The sequence below is a fragment of the Cygnus atratus genome, chromosome 3, assembly GCF_013377495.2.
Source record: "Cygnus atratus isolate AKBS03 ecotype Queensland, Australia chromosome 3, CAtr_DNAZoo_HiC_assembly, whole genome shotgun sequence".
Taxonomy (NCBI): domain Eukaryota; kingdom Metazoa; phylum Chordata; class Aves; order Anseriformes; family Anatidae; genus Cygnus; species Cygnus atratus.
The window spans coordinates 114,799,401-114,824,482 of NC_066364.1; the positions used below are offsets into that span (position 1 = coordinate 114,799,401).

At 37.5% G+C, this 25,082-nt stretch overlaps 1 protein-coding gene across 5 annotated transcripts in view; it reads right to left on the reverse strand.

Moving 5' to 3' along the window:
• PLCB1 (phospholipase C beta 1) overlaps positions 1–25,082 on the reverse strand; it is a 390,968-nt gene that overhangs the window by 38,579 nt on the left and 327,307 nt on the right. For all 5 annotated transcript variants that reach the window (XM_035552918.2, XM_035552920.2, XM_035552921.2 and 2 more), the window contains 2 exons: positions 24,604–24,661; positions 23,561–23,647 (listed from right to left, as the gene is read on the reverse strand). In XM_035552918.2, coding sequence (XP_035408811.1) covers positions 23,561–23,647; positions 24,604–24,661 — 145 coding nt within the window. The remainder of the gene's footprint in view (positions 1–23,560; positions 23,648–24,603; positions 24,662–25,082) is intronic.

Genomic DNA, 25,082 nt, shown 5'->3' on the forward strand with positions numbered 1-25,082 from the left:
GTCTCTGCTCAATGGACCAATCCTGTTACCAAGGTCACCTTTGCAGAGTTATATTTGCATCCAGCTGACGTTGATTCATGTTGCCAGATGGCTAAGGACAAAGCACAATCGCTCAACACAATGTGTGACCTACTTATATGTCTAACAATCTGCTGTTTAATACTTCATAAAAGCATGGAGACTTTGATTAAAATTTTAATTTTGTTTCATAGTTAGCCCACATGTGGCATGTGCATTTTGCATACCAGATACGTCTGTTCCAACAGGGCAGTAGTATGATGCCTCTGACTTCTTTCTAAAACAGGGCATATGAATGCGTAAGTGTCATTTCCTTATTTCCTAAAGGCACTCTCAGAAGTAATTACAAATTATTGTTTTACATATGGACAACTAATGAAGAGCCAAACACTCTCATGCTAGCACCACATAAACAAACAATGTCAATAGCAACATATCAGCTATAAAGAAGAAGAATGAAAGCATGACACAAAATTCATATGGGGTTTCCAATCAAATATATGGAAAGTCATGGGGAGATTCTCTATTCCTGTGCATAGTCACATAAATTTAGAGGATAAGTGAGACAACCTAATTTTTGCCGTAACTTTAATATGAAGATTTGCAAAAATACTAGAAATGACATTTGGTCATTGTAAGCCAGATTCCCTAAAGAGCTCAGGGCTTTAGGAACATGACGATTACCAGACTGAATCAGACCCAAGGCTGCCTAAGACCTGCAAGTTGCCTCTGCCCTTGACCAGTACCAGATGCTGTACAAAGGAAAAGAGCCTTAGAGCAGCCACACATAAAATAATTCCCACCTTCAGGTAGGCCTATCTGCTCCTGATCTCTAATATTTAAAAAACGGCTCATGTCTTGAAGCTTTTGTGTATTTTTAGTTCCTTGCAAAGTATTCATCAACAAGAATTTCAACTCTGAAAATTTTTCATTTCCGAAGTGGTCTCCAATCCAGTTTTGAATCTACTTAGCTTTGACAGATTTTCAGGCACTTGGCACCTCTAAATGAAGCCAAACTGTTAAAAGTCATGAGCATACAGCAGCTCCTGTTGTGAAAGTTCACAGCCAGACCCTCAGGAGAGTTTAGTGTGGTGTAGGAAGCTAGGCGCGCGCACGTCAAGAATTCTTCTAAAAGAGAACTCAGTTGTTTTTAAAATAGAAATCCTTTTCTCCAGACTATGAGAAAGGAAAGCAGAAATCAAAAAGCCTACAGGAAAACAAGTCTAATGTTATATTAGAGATTGAGGAGGAGGTAAAAGAGGCTACTTGGAAAATGTCCTACCACATATCAATATCATCACACAGGAAAAAATGAGAAGGGAAAGCCAAACACAAGGAGAAGCAATTGTATCACCATAATGCATGGTGCTAATGAGATCATTATAGAGGCAGTGTAAATGAAATAAATGGCTGGGCATTGACTACAATAGAACTTCATCAGTGAACTGAATACTTTATTACTGAATAAAGAAGTGAAGTTGGATCCAGGACATATTACTACATTATTTGGCATTCTCAAGCTCCCCCGGTGAACACAATCTAAAAGTAGATACAAACTTAGGCTGAAGTGTACTAAATACAGGAAGGACTACCCCCGAGAAGTTTCTCTCTGACTTAAAGCTCTTGTGAGCCTAGTTTTGTCTGGCACCACGAGTTCTTCCTCTCTCCCCATAGCTCCAGAAGGCTGTATCACCAGCGGAATCACGGGAGGGAGCATATATGAACATTTTGACCCTGCTGTGCCCATGGCATTTGCCACATAGCCAGACATGACGTTGTTTTACAAGGCAGTTCCCCACCCCTCTTTAGATCAAAAGATGCCTTGAAAAGACATTCCAGTTGTGGATGAGAGAGAACAGAAGTATCTTAAAAAAAAAAAAAAAGGAAAGAAAAAAAGAAAAAAGAAAAGAAAAAATAAGATGCTTATGAGTTTGTATCTGTTATTTTCTCTACACTTATGCTTTATAGAAATATATGCAGGGAAATGCAATTTCTTAAAGTTCTGTTACTTCTGTTACTTTGACGTAACTGAAGCTTTGAGAGAAAAAATGATGTATGTATACAGAATCCAAAATAAGTATAAAAAGATAGCATTTATGTAACTACTGCGGAACTCACAACAGTTCTGGAAAAATACCAGAACTCTGGTATCCATTAAAATTAAAAATCAGAGAAATCTCTTTTTCCTTTTAATTCAAAGGAAGTTCAACCCCAAATTTCTAAGCCAAATTTTCATGTGTAAATTGAAACTTCCATTATTCATAGAACAACAATGTTTTAAAAATATTTATTACATTTTTTTGTGGGAATCATAATGATTATGATTAGTCTATCACACAGAACACAAGTTTTTTTGTACTGAGTGCCTCAGACTCTAGTAGAAGCAGGCCCTCATGGCACAGGTCTAAATCCTGTCACTATGTCCATCTGGTGGATCTGATTCCAGAGCTTCTGTTCTGTGTAAACCTTTTTATACAGAATGTGTTCAATTACAGGCAGTAAACACATAGCAGGAAGCCTGTTTTAGCTGTGGCCAGTGACCCAGTTACAAATTTAAGGTTGCGTATTCCCCTCAACCTACAGCAAAGCTCTCACAGCTTTGCAGAGTAAGAGATCTGCCAAGGAACCGGGAGATGACCTGGCGTTCATGCAACAAGAATGCTCTTTATAAGCACACATTATTATTTTCCTAGTTGCTGGACACCAAGCATGACACTATATCACGGATAACACTTCTCTACATTTGATTAAAACTTACAATGTTTTGTATTCATTAGGGATGTACAGTGGAATAACAAACACAACCCAGTCCTGAAAGCACAGATTAAGTAAATCTGACTAGCTCTGTCTTTGGGCTGTTTAGCAGAGAACATCCTCCTCCTTTGCTAGGTCTGACTCTTTTTTTTTTCAACTTAAAAGCCTGTGGAGGGGGAAATGTGTCTGTCTAATTTGCTGTTGTGTGGGAAAGAGGCAAAGGTGTCTGTGATACTACGCTGTGTTTGGAAATTGTTTGTGCTTGGAACAGCCTGCAGTTTTTAAGATGCCACAGAAAAACAAACATAATTGAAGAGAGGCTCCTTAAATGAGAACAAAGTAAACAGAGATGCTTCATTAGAAGTTACATCCCCTGATCTTGCTTTTACTGTCAAGCCAGCTGATTTTTTCTCTTTGGCTCAACTTAGAAATTAATTATCTTTCATAGAAAACACAAGTTGTTATGGTTATGTTAAGAATACTTAGAAGAGAAAGTGTTTCTTTTGGCAAGTCTGACTTTAGGAAGAGATAAATTTAGTAAAAGCCATACTTGCTTGCTCTTTAGGTCCTTCAAACAGCAATTTGCAACTGCTTTTTGTGCATTGTAGCTCCATGTTTAGATAGGAGCTATACTGACAGATTTATGTTGAATAATAACAACATCTGCAACTGGCCAAGTGCAGTAGGACAGCTTTTGTCACTTACTCCCCACCGACAGCAGGTGGTTTTAAGGGACTCACAGGTGTCCACCACCCTAAAAAAGAAAGCCTGCCATGTATGAAGAAAGTACGAGAAAAGCTCAAATACACCCTCACTTCAATTATTACTGGTGCAGAAAACATCTGTTGGTCTGGTGCCTTGCTTTAGACAACACAGAGGAGAAAGATAATTCTGTCACATTTCTCCAGAAAATAGGCACTCCATATATTCCTTTCAAATTTTGTAATGATGGAAGATTAAAATGTTCATCATGGAGAAAATAGAAGAAGTAGATTGGATAAAAACTTCATTAAATTTGAGTGGAATCATTATTCCAAAATTTTGAAATTTGTCTCAGATATTTATAGCAAATAATGGCAAAACTAATCCAGCAGACTTGAATTCTTTCTGATGACCTTTAACAAAGACTGCTGGCTGTAAACCTGATGCAAACAAAACCTTTTATTCTTAAAATCCCACCTGCATTTAGGATTTAAAACTGTAGTTCTGACTGTCTTTCATTGCTCTGTTTTGCTATATTTGAGTTCAGAATAAAGATAGCAATGATAATCTGAGGTTACTTGATGGGCATTAGACATTATATTTTAATCACATTCTCAGAGGTGCAGAGCATGTCAGGAAATATCATTAACTTTATCAGTCAGCTGTGGTTTGAAACAATCACTAAGCAATCACAAAAGGGAAAAACATCTTAAATAGTATGGAACTGGATAAACTAGGAATAGTAATACAATTGACAGTTTTGTTTGTGTTAGCGCTCTGTTTTGGTGTTGGACTTCTTTGGAAGAGCTGGATGGATCATATTCAGGACAGCTCTTTATTTAAGGAATAGAGCGCAAATCAGAAATTGGAAAGTATAAATATTTAAAGTGTTGTTGAAACTTTACACAATCATTCTATTAAGGCTGAACTCCTTTTTCTAGGCGGTGACTACAATACATGTCCTTAAAAGCAATCACTTAATATAATATTGGCCAAAGACCAAGAGAAACCATTTCCATAATGGTGCACTGGAGAATTCTTTATTTTAAAGTGCCACATGGAATGTCTAAATTAAGACACAGGAGCACAAAAATCTATGGTATACAAAACCTTTGCTTGGACATATACTTCATGGCATCACTCTGTTAATCTTATTGCAGCTAAACAGAGCTGTTCACCAATTATTAACTCAAATGATCAACTGCTTCAAAGTTGTCAAGCCTCATGCCAGCTCTTTTCAGAACTGCACTCTTGATCACAAGTCTAGATGTGCTTTTAGGGTTATAGTGAGGAGTAAGCCAGAAGAAAAAAAAAATGCCTGAAGTCCTATAGCCAAGAAATAGTAATTTCAAACAGCTCCCAGTTTGGAAATGGCCATGGGTAGAATAAGATCACAATCAAAACCAGTCTCTGGAAGCACATGCTTGAAGCAAAGTATAGGTCAGTGAGTCTACAAGCACCCCCCCCCCCCCAAACTAAAGGGCAGTAATGGATGAAGGCAAATGGGGAAGATCAGCACATGCTAGAAAGCACAGTTTTTTCCTCTCACTGACATGGTTACAGAAGGAATTCCAGAGTTAAAAATCATGGTCTGTCTACCGTGTATTTTCAGCTAAGTAAGCTTTTTAAGTCAAAAGCACTACTTCAAAATTCCTCTTGTTTTGTCTCCACTGTCTGTGAAGCTGTTCTTGGGGACGTGAAAGCACTGTGACTGCTTCCCTTGAAGCGTGAGTGCCAGGCAGGTTTCACCTTGATCACCCAGCTATAAAATGCTTCCCTCCCCTCTCATACTTGCCATTTACCATCAGCTGTGATCTAGGGTGTTGTATCATCTCTGTGAAAATGTTCAGGGAAGCAGTAACACTTGTCCTTGTGAGGAAAGGGGAATGACCTTACTTTGTGTCCTGGCAGGGCCAGGTACCAGTGCTGTCCAACGCACTGCCCAGCCCTTGCCCAGCTCTGCACCTCGCTGCGAGCTGTTCCCAGGGCAGGCCTGATTCTGTTTGGGAACTGAAACTCTCATAGGTCTCTGAAGATTGCGATTGTATTTCTAGAGGATGTGCCATTTCATACTTTTACACCCCTGCTTTTCTCTTTCCTTTGTCAGTAAAGCAATGCTACCTGATTTTCCATGGAGGAACAGCAAGTGCAGCTGAAATTTTTCTGAGTTTCTTCTTGTCTGAGAACAAGCTACTTAAGCCAGTTTGGGCGGCTAAGCAGATGCTGAGCAACAGAAACTCAACTTTTTGTTCTTATTGCATTAAACAGTGAAACAGGAAATACAAGCTTGTATGCATACCTCCAGTTTTAAGTTGTGCACACAACAAGCAAAAAGATGAAATTTGACACACCTCCTTCAAAACAAAACATACTCTTTCTTACTTAGCCACTCTTCAATTTTCTTAGATTCAAACTCAAGTAATTTTTGCATGGTACTGAGATATCTCAAATGATCAAAACACTTAACTGCACCATGCTGAAGATATGCAATCGAAATGGCTAATGGAAAAACTCAGCTGTGAACAGGTAAAAAGTATATTTGTAGCACAAGCCTCTGGCTGTCTGTCAGGATATGTATCAATATATCGAAGGGCGTTTTCTGCAAGTGGAATAGTTCTTCCCATAGTAAACTTAAAAAGACAACAATTTTAGCTGATGATAAGTAATGTAAAATTCAGTTCTTGTCTCTGTAGATGAGTGGTTACTAGGATGTCAATTTTTTTTTTCACTCTTTAACAAGGTTCACTTTAATTTAAGCTCATGATTAAAGTCTGAATTTATGTTTTTAAATTTTACACTCTCCGAACAACAGTCCTAAATTAATGAGATGCAAGTTTAAAACATTTGATCTTATCTTTTATCATTTTTCCTCTTTTCTTTTTCATTGTTAAAATTGTTGTATATAAAAATTAAATGAGGAATTCAAACAGAGTGGTAAATTATTTCTTTTGATTTGAAGGCATGCAATGTAAATCGTAAATCTTTAAACTCCAACTTCCCATCCACCAGTATTCTTGGGGTAATTTAAGCTCCTCTGAAACAGCATAAAATACTCAGAGCATATTGGCACTGCTTTGTATTGCCAGGCAACAAAGCAGCTGATTATGTCTCCTAAATTACATCTTCTTCCTGCATCTCTAAGCATTCCTTTCCATAACATCACCCCCAAACTGTCCATATTCTTGTGCTCTGATACAATCCCTACTGTTTTCTTCCTTCTATTCTTCATATTTCATCTTTCCTGGAAGCTGAAGAATATTTTCGAATAAAGCTACTATATTTTTTGAAATGTTTGCCTTCCCTCTGTTTCTTATACAGGCCTAAAACCTTAGGCTGCTTGAGTGAAGATGCTGTTTCATTTGCTTGCTGTCCATCCATTTGGAAAGAAAGGAAATTCCCTGAGGACAGCATGGTGCCTCATTCACAGGGGGGTAGGCATAGGAGGCCATTTAGAAAGAGGACAGATGGGACCAGGGAGCCTCTGTAAAAGGCTTAACAGTGTTTATAGAAAAGTTTTAAAGTAAACAATCTAGTCTTAATAAATTCATTTAGAGGAAATAAATAGCTATAGCAAGGCACTGTTATGTTTTAAAGAGCTATTCAATTTTTTAACAGATAATTTAAACCCAAGAACAGTTCTAAAAAGATTTGTTTTTAGAAGGACGTTTCACACCTGTCATAGGAGTTAATCTCAATTTATCCTTTCCTTAATAAATGTATTGCCTGTCTCCTTAATTAGAGAGGTTTGAGCTGGTTCTGATTACACTGTTTAACACCTACACACTCAATATAATTTTAAATCAAGATATATAGGATGGGTCCTATTGCGATCTCTTTGGAGTTCTATGTAAATCTGCTTGTAGACCAGACATATAAAGTGGGTTAGGTGAATCCCTCCTAGCATAACTTGGTTCTCTCAGAGGAATTGAGCACAGGTAGACAGGTTTCCTGTAGATATCCTGATTTAGAAAAGATGAGTGTCACCTCCAGTTCTGCACCTATTGCCCTTCAAATATTCTTTATATTATGTCATGCCCCCTTTAACTCACAAATAAAAAAGACTTACAATTTAACTGATCAGAAACAGTGCAGAAATACAGAAAAGTAAAAATCCTGAAAAAAAAGCAGAAAAAATATATAGAGAATCCCATTTGGTCCATTCTGAAATTATAATTAATCTCATTTGCACAAATCCATGCAAAAGTAGCAAAAACTGAAAGGAACGAAATACTCCCTGGGTAACAGTACCCTTTTGTACTGCTAGTTAACAGCAGCATTAAACTTTAACAAATGAACTTCAGAATGCACTACACTTCTGTGTATCTGTAGTGATTGAGGTCCAGAAAAACACAAGCAAGTGGAATAGTAGCTTTGTGCTAAAACTTAATCCAGCTCTATGATATAATGGTAATTATTTTCAAGAAAGGATGCTGAATCAATCACTGGTACTGAAAACCAACCAAAGTAACAATAATTTTCCTCAAAGACACTGACAACATCTATCAATGTCACAGTGACGAGGATTGGGGGAAAAAATAAAGAAAAACAGACAATGGCATCGTTTCACTGAATAAAATTAAATAAAACCTCCTAGAAATGCAGAATGGAATGATTACAGACCACAGTTGTCTTCTGTTTATGGCACCAAATGAACTTCTACCAATAAAAAAGGGTGAGTATTCAACATCCAGTAAGATATATATGATAATACTGCACGTAGACATCTGGATGTCATTATAGGTAACATTTTCAAAAGGGCGTAACTCACTGAAGTACTTTATAAATGGCATTCATGTTTATAATTTTACCTTTATCTATTTAGCAACTCTAAAGGTCTGTATGCACTGATGAATTCATTAGGAAAATGAAGTGTTGTATTTAATCTTCTGACCCTATAATGATCTACATGGTGAACTATACACCGTACCCTTAGATGTATATGCTAAAAAATCAAATTGTCAGCCAAATAAGCCCAACTGTTTAGCTATCCTAAAAAACAAAACAAAAAAAAAAACAACGCTGATTTGATATGTTGGATGTTTTTAGGTATAGTAGCCTAAACCAATAAATATGTAAGTCCCATAATTTCTCATATATTACAAGGACAAGATACCATCTTGAAAGTTATAGCTCTTATTTGGTAATTTAAGATAAAATATCAAAAATATCTTATCTCCAAAGAAATTAGAACAGGCAATACATTATTCTATGTAAAAATATCAAAACCAGGAGAAAATGTTGCCAGCTAAGTGCTGGCTATCCAAGTCATCTCCTTCCAGCATCTTTTCATTACACACATTACTTGTCCTGTGGCACCTCACGTGTTTCTTAAGTTCTTATTACCATTATTTGGGAAACCAGTATCGCCTGCACAGATGTCCCCTGGATGGCCAGACAGACCATCTGCAATAGCCAAGAACACCCTGGAAACAATTTAAATTTGTTTGCTGTTAAATTGTGACAGAGGTGAAAGCAAACCAGTTAATGGGGCCTTTCTTTTGCAGCAACATAGAAAGACTATTCAACTATGCATCATCTTGATTTGCCAAGAGAGTTTGGCAATGAAAAAGTACAAATTGGGGAAGAACACGGAAAAAGTGGAAACTGGGAAAGCCTGACTTCTGGTTGCAGAGAAGAGAAACTGCTTATCTGATGGGCTAACGTCCAGAGAAAGCTCAAGCTGATTTGAGCCCTGTGAACAAGACGGAGGTATACACACAGCAACACTGAGCCTCAGTGCTGCACCGTGACTGTGTAATACCTCCAACAATGTCCTGAGAATGAGAATGAGAAAGTGCAAGCCAAGGACCCACAATTCTTGAAGAAAATGGACTGGAAAAGAAATGCCTAGAGTTGGTAGAACAAGGACAAAGGGAACAACCTCATCTTGCTTGGTTTGTTCACTGGATAGCCCCCCAAAAGGGTGACTTTCTATTCAGACCAAAACCTGACCCTAAATATTAATATGCAACACTTCTATGGATTAAAGCTACAGCTGAACACAGCTCTACAGAAATAAACCCCAAATGTCATCCCCAAGGAACTGACAGCTGTTTTTTTTTTTTTTTTTTACTAATGGCTAAGAAAAATGAACAAACAAACGAACAAATAAAAAACCAACAACGAGCAAACCCAAGCAGTAAGCAATTTCAATGGAATTAAGGAGATGGAGGGAAGTCAAGGGCAACATTTCCAATTTTCTTTTCTACACCAGAGGGGAACTGCAACACACATACACAAAAAGAAGGGGGAGAGGGTATGGTTGAATGGTGGGTTGAATGGTAGTTAAGAGACTGTTAAAAATGGGTTAGAAGTTCTGCTTCTTTAGAAATTAACATGTTTATGACACAAAGAATGCCTCAAAAGCCCATATCTAAGTGTGTATTAAAAACATACATAACTAAAATGGTAGATGCTTAGTAATTAAAACATTTCTGAATGCTATTAAGTGAAATAAGCAAGAAAAATACACTGTGTAACTGCTGCTGGATATTGCTTTCATACCTCCTGAGCTGTGAAGGGAAGCCTGATACGACCAATAGAGTCCGTGCCGTGGGAAGGCTCCCCTGATAGCCGGTGTCTCAAGAGCCACACTTGTAGTAACTAATATCCAGCACTGCAGCCTTTACATGCGCTCTTACGAAAAGTGTGTTAAGTTTTATGTATGAAGGACTCAAATGTGAATGACAGTCTAAAACAGGAAGAGCATGAATAGCTGCAAGTAGGACTGAAAGAGCTAATTGAAGAATACTGTGGAAGAAGTGGGAGACTCTTATGGCTTTTGACAGGACACCCCTGGGAGGGGAAACCGGAGTATTTAAAAAGGTTAAATTATGGTTCATATGGCGCAATAATAATATATTGCACAGAACTGTACAGATGATCCTAACCAAGGTACTTCAGGGAAACATAAATCCAGAAAGGCAATAGAAGAAGTGGAATCAATTAATGCTCTGAAGGCAGCTTTTCACACAGAATGGAAGGCCAAGTTGTTACAATTCACATAATATAATACAATTATAATTTTACACTGCATATTAATATTGCACGTTGTCACAGGCTTATGCATTAACAATAACTTTGCACGGATATCTGAAGGAGAAACAGAAACCTTGACCTGAAAAGCTATCATAAAGCTTAATGGAGAACACTGCTTTTAGTGGAAGCTGTGCAACACCCTTAAGTCACCCCAGAGAGGACATTCTTAAGTGCCCTCTACACAGTGAGTAACTATGCAAGCGAGGCAGACAATAAACATAACAAACCAACACAAGATGTTGGAGACAATTTTGTCACAATATGTTATCAACTCTAAATGTAAATGTAAAAAAAAATCTGTATTTTGTGAGCTGGAAAGTACCTTTTTTTTTTTTTTTTAACAATACAACAGTCTACGAAAGGATATGACTAAATGGTTTTGGGAAGGGGCTAACCAGATAAGTAGTAATGACAACTACATAGCAGTCAAGTTGCTAATTATGTAGCAGACGTATTCTGTGGGCATATAAAATAGAAAATGTTAGGACACAGCCCTTCAGCAAAAGGTAACAATCAAAGAAAAATGCAGGCATTCAAATCACCTCCACTCGCCTGCAAACATCCTTACACAACTATATGAACAAGCAAGTTCTGGCGGGTATACAGTAACAACATAATTAGGCATTTAAGAAGTCTAGCGTATCTTGTCTGCATGGACAAAAATTGACTGTCAGAATATAAGAGAAAAAAAGCTCAACATAAGAACAGAAAAATGTGTATCACTACTGTAAGTACCAATATACTAAATAATTTCAAACTGTGAAACTATCACCATTAATCTGAATGTTGTTAGAAATAGTTTGCACTGAAAGAGCTCTCCCAGTCTCCCACATGAGGAGAGGCAGGTAGGGAGGTCAGGGCACCCAGACAATCCCACGAAGCAGCTATGCCAGATCAGTAGACATGAAAGCAAATGACACATACCATTTTCAATTAGAAAAATAGAAAAGGAAAGGGATTGGAAGAAGAAGAATGCTTTTTTTTTTTTTTTTAAACTACGCATTCACAAAATACAGGAGTGAAAAAATAAATATGTGAGAAACTGGTGTTAAACAGTATGATTTATGTAGCTCCAGATATACAGATTTATTCCATAATGGAAGAATCTATGCATTAATTGGGATGCCATGCACATAATGAGTGCATGATGACGTTTTGATGCTTCACTTGTCACTTCCCCTGCCAATCCATCTCTCTGGTTTGCAATCTGCCATTATTCCCAATGTGTTAATCTTTGGGGTGAGAAAATAAATATGTTTCAGCACTTTCTGTGTGAGAATATTCAGGAACAGGTACTTGCTTAGGCACTGCAAAGACTCTCTCCTTGGAGTGAACAGTCACTGAAATTTACAGAGACTGCTGAAAAAGAGAGTTCAGCTAGCAGTTAGTTCACAATGAAACTCTCTTCTCATGATTTTTTCCTATGTCTAATTATTATCTAATTTGCATTTATATACCCTTTATTACCTAAACACATCATAATCTCAAATATGCTTAACCTAACAGAACCCTAAAAATTCAGGAGTGGTAGGGAACTTTTATATAGATAAGCAGGGATTATTTATATTTTCTAATTTAAGCACTGGAGCTGGAGGGTTAGTCTTAAGTTTTCTACAGAATTGCTAATCATCTGCTTCCCTGGACATGTTCAAGCACAGGCTCCTTCTTAAGCTGTGAAAAGCATGAACTAATGTTTAGTTCTGTGGGTTTTCTTCTCCTGGGTGGATCAAACCAGATCAATGTGGCTTTACACCTTTAACTCCCATCAACACATTCCCGAGGTCCCTCTCCTCATGCCATTTTGCCTGCATTTGCTGCCAATGAAGGCTCCCGCTGGGTGAAGAAAATTGTTTCTCCATAGTCTTCATTTATTGTCTTTTCAGAAGGAAAAAAAAATAATAATAACCTTGGCTGTTGAATCAGACTGCAATTAACAGAAATGTGATCATGCCAGTTTAAAAATCATTAATATTATTTTGTATTTTACATCCTACGAGGCTATGAATAACTACTTTAACAGATGCATCCATAATATATTTATCAAATGAATCTCTATAAACACAGCATATGCATGTTCTTAATATATCTAGTGTGCATACACATATATGCACACATTACAAATATTTACTATTTGACATACACAGACTCAAACACATAATCAAGAATATAGTAAACAAATTGACTATATCTACTCCATTTAAAATTTTGTTATAATTTCCCTTTGGCTAAAATTCATAGCAGCCAGAAGGGGGTTAGTGAGTTTACAGGTAACAAACTGACTCACAAGCAATGCTTCATTTATTAACCTTCGGAAAATGCATGGTGCAGATAATCTGATTTTTCCTGTAGCAGACCAGAAATCGCACTCTCAGATCACAAACCGGTGGGCCTGTTTGGTCCGTCAGAACAGCGGGGCTGGAGCACAGCCTGCTCCAGCTAAAGCACCACTCAAGAGGAGCTTACATAGTTGTAAATTATATGCAGGCTGCCTACAGTTATCGTAATGCCTCATTGTTCCCAGGGCTTTGAAGATGTGAATTTCAGTGCGACTCGGTAACCAATGCACTGTAAAATATTACTGTTGTATTTTGCTATAGGATATCTGTACATTACTATATGCATTTTGTTTGTTCTATGATATGTATTTGCAGAGCATATTTTCAAAAAAAAAAAGGGGGGGGGGGTAACATCACTGTATCACAGAAATTAGCTTTCCTGTTTTTATCTCATCTTAACTGAAGTCTGTTTCTGTTGCCAAGCAAGGTTTAGTCGGCTTCCCTGATTTATAAATCAAGGGTATTTGTTTCAACAAAAGTGGTGTATAATTGCTTGCCAGCAGTCACCTTTGCTTTAAGAAAGGCTTTAAGAAAGGAGTGAAAGAAATCAAAGGAAATGTAGAATACTGCTGGAAACTGCCTTTGAACGATGAATAAATGAATAGGACTCTATGAATAGCTGATCAGGTCCCAAAGTTAAATATATATATATATATATATAAAAAAAAGGAAGGATTTTGATACAAAATGTTTGCACTTATTCATGCTGAAATCATAAACTAAAGATTGTTTTATTCTTAATTCAATGAAATTCAAAATGAACCAGGACTGTGACTTCCTGTCCCATATTCAGTAGTTTTGAAAGGGATGTTTTTCCATTAGACGATCATCAAAACTCTGAAACTCTTTTTTTTTTTTTTTTTTTTTTTGTGGGGGGTGGTAGTGGTAGAATTAAAAATTGTCAACTTTCACCATTGTCACAATCATTTTCCTACAAACAATCTCTGGATCCTTGGAAAGGTCAATGCCACAAGAGTTTAAAAGCCTTCTTGAGCATCCTTAAGCCAGGCTCCACACCTAACCACCTCTGGATTAGGCTTCCTCTTCCCAGACACATGCACTTATTCCACACAAAGCTTTCAAATCTCTGGGACTCCATAAAAGAGATCATTTACAGGTTCATAGCTGTAGTTTATATGCTTAGTCACACTCCACAATCTCTTGGCAAGAACCTCTTTCTGCCATCAAAGGGCTGAATAAAAGGAAATGTACTGAGTCACTATAGTTAAACCTATATACTAGCACCCACAACTAGTGCATTTCTGTCAAAAAATGCTGATTTGTTGGAAATGAGTCACAGGAGAAATTTAATGAAACATAATCATCCAAGAGAACAAGGAGGCTTGGAGCAGCTCGCTTGCCTGCCTCCCCAGCTCTTCTGCTGCTAAGGAAGGCTGCCAGACCTCTGAAAGCTGCACCCACGTTGCAAGGGAAGTACACGCTGGCATGTCTGAGATGCGGGTTTCCCTGCCACTATGGCTGGGAGAGCACTTTCTCTCTCCCTTCCAAATGATGTACAAGGTTTTCTTCCCCTACCAGACTCAGTACTCTCAAACTGCTGTGGAAGATAATGCATCTCAAAGCAATCGCCTTTTGTTGTTGCAGAATTTTTTGTTTCTAAAAACAACAAAAGATTTCCCATTGTTTTCATCATCATTCTAAACAGACTTTTAATCAATGTATTCCTTTGGAACTCTTACTTTATTTTTGATATTTCTGTTACTGTTTCTACTAATGTATTTATCATCCTGAAATCTCACCATAAATACGATAAACTTGGCACCCACCTTATCATGGTTGCACTAAGAGCAACCTGTATCTTTAACATGTACTGCAATGCGTACTACTACCTCATGGACAGGAATGCAGCAGTATTTTCATTAATGGCTCTGTTTTGCAGCCTGATTCTGCACAGAGATATAAGCAATGTCTTAAAAAGCCATTTGCATATGCAAAACTAAGCACACACTACAATCTTTGCAGGACCAGTGATTTCATAGCTCTGTTCATTAAGGAACATATTTTCTTCCCACTTCATGCATTTTAAAGCACCTCTCTAATGAGTTTACATAGTAAGCATTAATATTTCTTTTAACATTTTTGCCTTAACTTTGTCAGACTCAATCTCTTATCATTTGTCATGTTGTACTGAAGGTCTGATAATTAACAAATATGTTGCTGCTGTTGTTCAATGATGAATAGAGTTATATACAAGAGCATAAGTATCTGCCTTTGTGGTATTTGTTGTTCACTCTGACCCTGACATAGAGTGATGAAGATGTGTATAAGATGCTATATAAAGCACTATATTGGAATTTTGTGTGGGTCACTACGCATTTTAGATATACTATATTACGTAGACTACATATATATATACACACATATGCACGCACTATGCATATATTTACTATATATTACATAGAGCACTAGAACAGCATAGAAAAAGGTGAAGAGGAGTCAACAACCTGTTGGTGTCCCATTCCTCACTTCGGTTTAGCATGGAAAACACTTGCCTTTGCAGCATCACAACTATTTTTCTAGTAGCAACTTATCTTGTCAGGTTTAAATATTGCACAGTCTAAGCTACAGATTCTGACACAAAATGTTTGCACTCTCTGTCCTCTTTTTTTTTTTTTTTAACATAATTTTCAGCTTTTTCTTCAGAGATAATGTTGTTAATACACAAGCTAGCTCAGTGCTCTTTTTTCTCAAAGGTGGTTGCTACCTTACTGTCACCCACCCTCTGGGAAATTTTTGCTGTGGGAAGCAGTAAACGGAGAACCAAAGCGAGTGCAGCAGTGGGTCACAGGGGTGCAGGTTACTGAGTGACAGCTGCACAGACGCACACTGCTGTAGAGCAGAGAATAGGATACTGCAGACCAAAGTGCTTTGAGAGGCTACAGAGAACAGATAAGGAGCTTTCAATGCTACATTATTCACTGCGGGCTGGTATTTTCTTGTTATCCTCTGCTACCTGCAGTACACGGAAGAGCATCTTCTGCAGAGACAAGGTGCTCTGTCTAGGATGTTATCAACCTGAACTTGACTTTGCAGAAAGAAGCTACACATTCACTTTTCACATCTTGTTCCTGGTTTTCACTTTAATCTATGGTAAAACACACTGTGCTCTTCTCTGCATTGGAAATTCACTTCTTTTAAGAAGAATTAACCATTAAGAAGAATTAACCATTCACTAATGTTAAAATCAGAATTAAGGTCTACTTCAGCAATTTATGTTACCAAGGGAGAAAAGATAATTTTTACTTTTTGCTGTTTATTACAAAGGTGATCATTTGTATGGCAATTCATGACATCCTTTTTCTCCCCTTAACTGAACTGCTTTCTAACTCAAATTAAGCATTTAAGACAATTATAGTATAGTAGAATCAGTTACTGTACAAATGCAAGTCATTTTCCTGCTTTTAACAAGTGGTTTTGTTTGCACATGGTGATGGTGTTCTGAAACAATGTCCCTAATGGCAAGAAAACATGGGCTGCTCTGTCATTTTGATGGATGATCACTGCAGCACTGTTACAAAGAGGGAGGGGGAGGACAAGACATCTTTTTATCTGCTTAATGGTAAATAACAGCACATTCATTGCTTATTATTCATACCCAGTTGGGCTGATTTGTCTTCCCATCCAACACTTCCATGATATTACAGAAGCCACAGGGGTGGTAAAGATGTGCAGCTTGCCCTGAAGGAACAGCATGGATGCCATATGCTGCCCTGTGCTGCTGTGGTCATCAGTAGATGCAAAGCTGGTTGCCTTTCTGAAAGCTGAGAGAGATCTCCCAAATATGCACCTCTGCACTGTTCCCAAACTGGACTGTTTTGGGTGCTGCTGCACTTTCTGCTGAGGAGAGGAGGGAATCTAGGGGACACTGCCTCTGACTTTGGGTACAGGGAGTTACCTTTGCCTTCCCTCCAGCCAGATGGGAGTTTCTTGCAGTGGGGACCTCTCCCAGTATCGGGCAGTACTGTGCCAAGCTGGACACCAGTGGGGAATGGCAGGGAACAGCAGGCTGAGCTCTGCGTTGGAGTTTGGCTTTCTATGGTCTGTCAGGAATGCTAATTGAATAGGTAACCACAGTGGTTTGAGACATGGGCTTATCTGAGATGGATAAAATAAGAACACAGTCTCTTGTGCAAATTAGGAAAGAAAAAAACGCTGTGAGCTTTCTTTTGCCCAGGAAGAAGTCTCAAATTTGTGCCTTTAAAATAAAATATTCAGTGAATGCCTTTGCCCACAGATGGTAGCTGGACTCTGAAATCACTTTTCTTAAAAAAATAAAAAATAAAAAGTCACAGTACCCTCACAAATCAAATCTGTCTGCCACATGACCTCCATTATGGACCATACTCTGCCTTCAGTCATGCCATTTTAAATCACCAGTGCCTCCGCTAGTTCCATAATGTTCCTTTTTATTTACACTAGTGGAAACTGAGAAATAACTTGCCTTTTTTTTTTTTTTTAGCTCCATATGACACCCAAGATTTTCTCTGGTTTCCAGTAGAACAATTTTTTTGTGAGGAATATGTCACTCTCTATCAACAAATAGCAATCTGAAATTCTTATATTTTATCTCTTTCCATTAGAATGCTTCTTCATATTTGCATTCTTAATACAATTGGTTTTAACATTTTTCTTTAATATTATAATTTTAAATTAATTTAAATTTAAAAAGCATTTTGCATAGTCGCACTGGAAATGTGATGCTGTTGATTGGAAAGTTAGTATTCCTGAGTGTTCCCAAGACACATGTATCTGCAAGACCAATACTGACAGACATTTAATTAACATGGAAAATATCACCTTAAATTGCTAGCTGTATCTTTTGTGACCTGATATTCATTTCTCATACTGTAGTATTTATTCTGGTGGAAAAATAAACAATCATTAAAAATGTGGATTTGTGAAGAAAAAAACATAAACAAGCAAACAAGGTCTTATTTTCAAATATTCCTTAGAGCATCCTGTTATTTGGACTGAAGTCTTTGATCTCAGGCCTAGTGATGAACTAGTCACTTCATAGAAGTTAAGGGAGTTCTATTGGTATAAAATTGGCATAAGATAAAGGTCAGCCTATTTCATTTTAATGAGTGAAGTGAGATTATTTACCACTCAATTTACAGACCTAAAGTAAGTGCATTCTGCACTTCATCCACTGGGAGAAACAGAAAAAAGGAGACAACCCTAGTTTCCCAAAAGAATACTCTGCAGCCGTGAGCTGCCTAACAATCACAGTAATAAAACATTTAAAGAAATATCAGGACTTAAGCCACTCAAAGCTTATTAGATAAATTAGACTGATTGTCACTAAGGACCTGATGCTGAGAGGTGCTGAGCAAAGTGCTAAGGTCCTCAAGTGAATAGGCCACGAAAGCTGCATCCTTCAATTTCAATGCAATCTCTGGACTAAAAATGGGAAGATGCCACATCCTTAAAGATCAAGTCATAGGGAGATTTGGAAATCTCAGTCTAGAAATTTTCATTTAAAAACATTCCTTTTAAATATTTGTTGTTCGCTGAGGCTAAGTAAATTCCATTCATTTCTCCATGCTGTTGCCCATTTAATGAGGCAGAAAAGCATTTTATTATTCCCCTCTGATGAATATCCAAGCACCAAAACCCTAAGCTGAGCAGTGAAACAAACAGCAAATTATTTTCAATTCTTTTAATTCTGTGCTTTTTTTTGGCAGATACTGCCATAAATCATTTTAGCTCAGCAGCCATAGATTCAAGAGACATTTCCTTTTAAACTTTGAAGATGCTTAAACTGAATGAATTAACAGAAGAAATCACTTTTACCTAAACCATATCCATGAAGTGCAAAGTCCCAAGAAACCTGGTAAACTGAAATAACCTTTTTCTCCAAACGCCTTCTCCGAAATTCTTGAATAATTGCCTATGGTTGAACTGGAATGCATTTGGAAAGGTTTGAATTGAAGTGCAGCTAGCCCAAAAGACAGTTTGGCTTCTTACAGAGGTGTAAAGGATAAAAAAGGGATTTTGGTGGACGGTGCATTGTTACTGTGAATTATGCAGTGAGCTGAAATGACACTGGAATAGTCATCAAAGTTCCTAAGAACTGTTCTCTTCCAGATGAGCTAATAGAGTGGCTCTGAGCTCTGAGGTTAACTGAAATCAAATCTAAAAGTGCTGTGAAATACATTTGCTCTATTTGACTTCTTTCAAAAGTTAGAGGTTCTGCTGACCCTGCTGTCAGCAACAGCTCCATTTCACACGACACTATCTGCATGAAGACGGACACTGAGTTTTTTCTAAAGCATATATGACAAGCTGCAACCATCGCAAAGATCAAATATCACTTAGATACTGTAAGAAATCAATCTGAAATCTATGAAATCATTCACCAGTTTTCAAATATTTCCATTTAAATAACACTCAGGAGGAAGGAGTCACTGTCCAGCAGTTTTTCATTAACAGGCTTCCATGATATGTGATTGTAAAAACAGCTAGCCCCGAGATTAAAGGCCTTGGAGGTCCTTTTCAGCCCAATGTAACAAAAAGAAGACACTGCAGCTGTAAGAGGCTTACTGTTGTAAAGGATAAGCATCTCTTAATTTGTTCTGTAACCTGAATATGTGTCATTTTATGTCCTCATAAATTTTTCAGGTACAGTGCTAATATTAATTATTGATTGGATATAGAGGTGTCAGCTCCCATTGTGTGCAATTAATAATGCATGTTGAATTGTGAGATAATAAATGTGTGTCCTGTGAAAGTAAGTTAGCATGCATCAGATGTGTTTATTTTCCGTTACCAAAAACAATTTATAATTCTAAAGAACTGTTGCCGTTATATTTTCTGAGGGGAAAAGGGCATTTTCTACCTTATGCCCTACCTTAAAGGCTATACCGTCTTCATTCATTTCAAAGACCATAGAGAGGCAACACTTAGGAGGAAGTTTGCACAGCTTGTGGCTCTGTTACAGACCTGTTGTGGCCTTTTCCACACACAAAGCTTTACCCTGAACCATGCCATCTTCCATGCTGCCAGAGGAGCCCACACATTGTGGCAGGACTTGGCTAAGCTGGGGTTGAGCAGCAGGGCAGGTGTGAGCAGAAACACAAACATGGGCTACAAAACTACGAACCACATGCCGTACATCCCTCTTGACAGCTCTGGCTGTAAAAACATGGTTCCCTGAAGCCAAAAGTGTCCAGCTAATGCAATGGGGAGCTGGGGCTGACTTCAAGAGCACTGGAGTCTCAGCTACTGTGTTGACATTCAAGTGTATCTCTGGCCCATGAGCCTCAGTAACAAAAGTCTCATTGGTTTCAATTAGAGGAGGCTCAGGTCTATTTACTGTAACTCCGTCGATTCTCAGAAAAATAATTAATTTCTTGTCATGCCTCATGTGTATTGATTTTCGTAATTACAATGAAATTGAAGGCAAGGGTCGGGGGAAGGAAATGCACCTGATTTATGTTTAATTTGATGCACAGGCTGTCAAGGACAAAGAAATTGAGATACATGCCCATCCTCAACGCACTGTGTTGTGCTTAGATAGTGAGTGCCAGACACACTGTAGAGAAGAATCTAAAATCACACAATGCTCTAATGCACAGAATTCAATACTGTAGTGTAAAGAGCTGTGTTTCTACAGCAGCCTCCACAGTATGTAGAAGAGATGCCCAAGGGGAAGAAGATAAGGACAGGACAAGCTTAATGTGTATTAATGACTAGGGGAAGAAGACAAAGAATTTGAATGGGGGAGAAAATAACTACAAGCTGTTGCTGATAATAAAGCTGCAAGTAGATAACATAAATACAGAGGGAAAAAAAAAAGGAGAAAAAAATACATACGCCTTGCTTAGCAATGCTGCTGTTAGGAATAAGACAGCTGCATGACAGCATTTGAACTTTGTTTTCACTGTGCTTTCACTACAATGGCACTCAAGCTAGAAATTTTTTGAACTATGGTCAGTCAGCATTTGACTTACTAATTAAATGATATTTCTCCTTTTCCAAACATGGCTGTGGGACTGGTTGCCTTGTTTCCGCATATACACACACAGATTTGATGATAATATTCAATTTCTAGTTTCTACAGCATCAGAGACTGGTTTGTCATAAAGATACCCTCATTACTTACATATACACAGTAAAACCTTTCAGGCCCATTAAAGTCAGTGTTACACTGTTTTCAGCAGGACCACAAGATGAAGAATTACTTCCAAACTTTTGCCTAACAGTATCCATTCAGGAAGCAAAGTCTCCAACTCTTCCAAGAGAAAAAAAAGCTATCTTTTTATATAATAGCCCTGCAAATGAAAGTTACAAAACAGTCTCACATCTAAACATTAGAAAGAAATTATGTATATGAAAGAAAGGCAAAGTTTCAGGGTGTGAATCAGCTCCAAGTACTTTCATATAAACACATGATATTTTAAAATTAAACAAAAAGTGAACCCTCTGCCTCCAGTACAGGGAACTAATTTGCATTAAGTTTGTGCAGTTTCTAAAATCTGTTGCCTTAAATGTCTGCACTCAAAGGCAAGTTTTCCTCTAGTGGCCTACACACACCGCAACAAAGGAGGCTGCAAACGCATACTTAAAAAAAGAAAAATAAAAAAATAATCTCACTGGTATGGCAGTCTGTTGCCAACACTTCGTGAAACGATATTCTTCCTGGCTTTGACAGAGCTCTGTGCACAAAGCCATAGCACAACAAATTCTGAGTCAGTAATAAATAACGAAATGAAAGTGATTGATGATGGCAAATCTGTCTCCAATGTCTCCAATTGTAAAAATACTAAAAATTCTTTCCCTCATATATTAAACTTTTTGTTTAGGGGTTGTTGATACTGCCAGAAAACCCCTTTGACACAGCTAGCATAAATTTTAGTGGGCGTTTTGACACTGAAACACCAGAGACCAGCCTATTTAAAAAGCTGCCCCTAGAAAGGCTGCTGTATGCATAAAATACATTGGTGGTTCTCAGCTGGGAAAGCATTTGATCTATTTTATATCATATGCCCTGTCACTAGGGAAGCTTACGAAGCAAATATGGATATGAAATATGAACACGAAGAAAAAAATAAAAAGATACTTAATAAAATGAGTAATTATGTTTTGCTTAAATCCTCTCATGCCAGCAAAAAGCACATACCATCATAAATTCAGTAAAGTCTGCCCATTTCAGTAGGTGGGAAAGGAAAAAAAAATGCAGCCAGGCCCTGTGAGGCACATTACTGTAGAGGGTTTTCTCGGGAGAAATCAAGAGCACTGACCGAGGAGTGCTGATTACTGCAGTGCTTTAACTGATGGCCAGATGCAGGGGAAGACAAGGGATCTGGAGCTGCTCTGTGCCATGATCTAATGCTTGGCACATGGACAGCTGAAGAGTCTCATGCTACCAGTCCACCCCAATCTTTCAAAATGCAACACAAGTCCTGAATGACAAATTCTGACTGCAGGTATGCTACTTATGAGTGAATTAATAAATTAAAAAAAAAAAAAAAGAGAGAGAAAAAAGAGGACACACAAAAGTAATGATGTGTCCAAGTATCTGTGAAAAGCTGAGGTTAGAAGTACTAATATTCTTTGAAACATGTTCAACATTTAAATTCCATTTTTTGGTTCACATGCCTGAGAAGCTCATGATCCTACAGTATGAAATACAAACCATCCTATTTTTCATGCTTTTAGACTCAGATGCCAGATAACATTGAAAAGTTCCAGGTTAATTATAAATATGGCTTTTAAAATGAAAGTAGAAAATCAGAAACGCAAACTTTTTTTCTAAACAATTTTAAGTTTCTAGCTATTCAGACCTTAGCCTAATTTATTCTCTTGATATTTGACAAAAATGACATGACAACATTAAGTGACAACCAATACTAAATATTTAAACTGGAATACAAGCACATAAACATTAGGACTGTAGACACAAACGAGAAATTAAAAATGAAGCCTAGAGCACATATTTGACTGAGTACAGAAAAAATGAAAGCGGAGATGACACAATGGGCTGTGGAGAATCATACTTGGATATGAACTCTGCTGAAAACAGGTCTCCATACAGCAGTCTGATTACATGGTTACCTAGCTCTTCCTGCCGAAGAAGCACGTACAAAAGATGACTCCAAACCTTCTCCACTGAAGTCAGTGGCAAAACGACCACCAACTTGACTAGGAGTGGGAGTCAGCCAATAATATTTAGGATCAAAAAATGTATTTCAGAACACTGCTTGCAGATACAGTGCACAAAATTGAACAGGGGAAATCCAGCAAGCAATATAGAACATTAGGGACTAACATTATGAAAACTCTCATTGTTTTCCACAATAATATATCCTCATTAATTATCACAAATATCCAAGACAAGCATGCTAAAAAGATATCTCTTTTTCATTTCAATGTAAACTGTGTTTTGGTTTTGTACTGCTAAAGCACAATAGAGTGAAGAGCACGCTCTGCTGGTCAGAAGCACCATTTACACTAAAATCTTTTCAACAATGTAATATGAGTACTGAAAAATAAACCAAATTATATGACATCTGACTTGAGGTGGTGCTCCTTACTAGGCTGCTACTTGATTTTTTTTTCATCCTGTATATTAAGGTATATAGCTAAAATGCTATGTATGCATTTTGTCATGTTTAAATATCAGTCTACATACTATATACAACACTTTCTTTCCTAAAGGACATTTTAAAGTATTGTTCAAAATTCTTTACCTTGGGCTTTTCATCCAGTATTTGCTGACGAATCTCCTTATGTTTTTCTACCAGCTTCTCCTGTCTTTTACTCTGAGCATCTTCTAGCTGTAAGAGAACAGCAGAGAAACCTGTTTCAAAGGCTGTGTGTTCTCCCTTTCCCACCCCTTCACTGGTAGAACTTTTATTGCATCATTGTGCTTTAACTTTTACTGTATGAGATGTGCAGGATTGATCCTGCTCCCAGAAGAAAAGTATTTGCATCTTAGAGTCCTAAACAAACATGCTGATCAATTTTAGGCCTCATTTAATACAGCACTCAAGCGTGTGCCTGACTCCAACAAGAACTGAGCATATTTAATTTGCTAATTCTTTACACTGATTCCTGAATCAAGGAATCTGTGAGCAAAAATGGGACAACATTTGAATTGAACTCTTCTGCACTGAAATTAAGAGAAAATTCAATAGTGGCAAAAGTTTTGTAATAATTTTCCACATCGAAGTATTGTAGTGCATACTTTCACCATAGCGTAAACTATGTATAGCTACAGAAATACCAACATCTGTAGTGAATTTCTTTGACTTGTATTTACAGAGCTCTCAGAATGCTTTTTGTTTTCTGATAACTGTACAAATGTATTTATGGTTAAAATATCCTCTAAGATTGTTTATTGACTTTAAGAGTTCCTTATGCAATCTTTACATTCATGAAACAGCAAGCCAATTAAAAAATACACACACAAATAAAAAATTCCTCAGTATTTAAAAAAAATCATAGAGTACATGTTCCATGAAAAAACATAGGATATTCAAAGATGAAATCACAACTTTATTAAAATATGTTCCCATTACTCTCTCCCACTCCCAAATACTAACAGTTAACAAGATCTGTCTGAAATTCCATTTTTTCTTGTAGTAGAATGTCAATAGGAGCCATCTTTTAAAAATGTGCACTTGTGGAGTCTTTACACAGAAACTTGGAATCTGTAGTGTAAAATGACCTAAAACATGAAATCTGATGTTTTATCCCCCCAAATGAAAAATAAACGTATGGCCTGACATACCCTTTTTATGTACTGTACCACCTCCTGTATATATGATCGAATCATTTCAGTCTTCTCTCTGGGGAGAAGCAATCAACAAGTTATTGTAGTCAATAAGATCATACCAATGTATTTCAATCCTCCACAACTCCCTACAAGAATGAGTAAGGTGATGTTTTGAACTTATGGATCAGCCTAACTTAACATTTAGTGGCTTCCTGGATGTGCCTTTTATAACAGGTGGCATCATTACTGTACGAAGGGCTCTGATTTCCCCAGGAGGTACCACAACAACTCCTCTGCTCTTTCATTTTCTTGTCTTTTCCCACAGGGTATTGTCACATCTTCAAAGTGATGGCAGCATTCCTTAGGGCCCAAATGTCAGTCTAGGAAAGCACACAACTGTCAGTAGGTGCACACTGCCACATTGTGGCACTTTACAAACTACTGAAATTATCTCTGTGTAGATGCTGCTGGCGACATCTCAGAGATGATGGCAA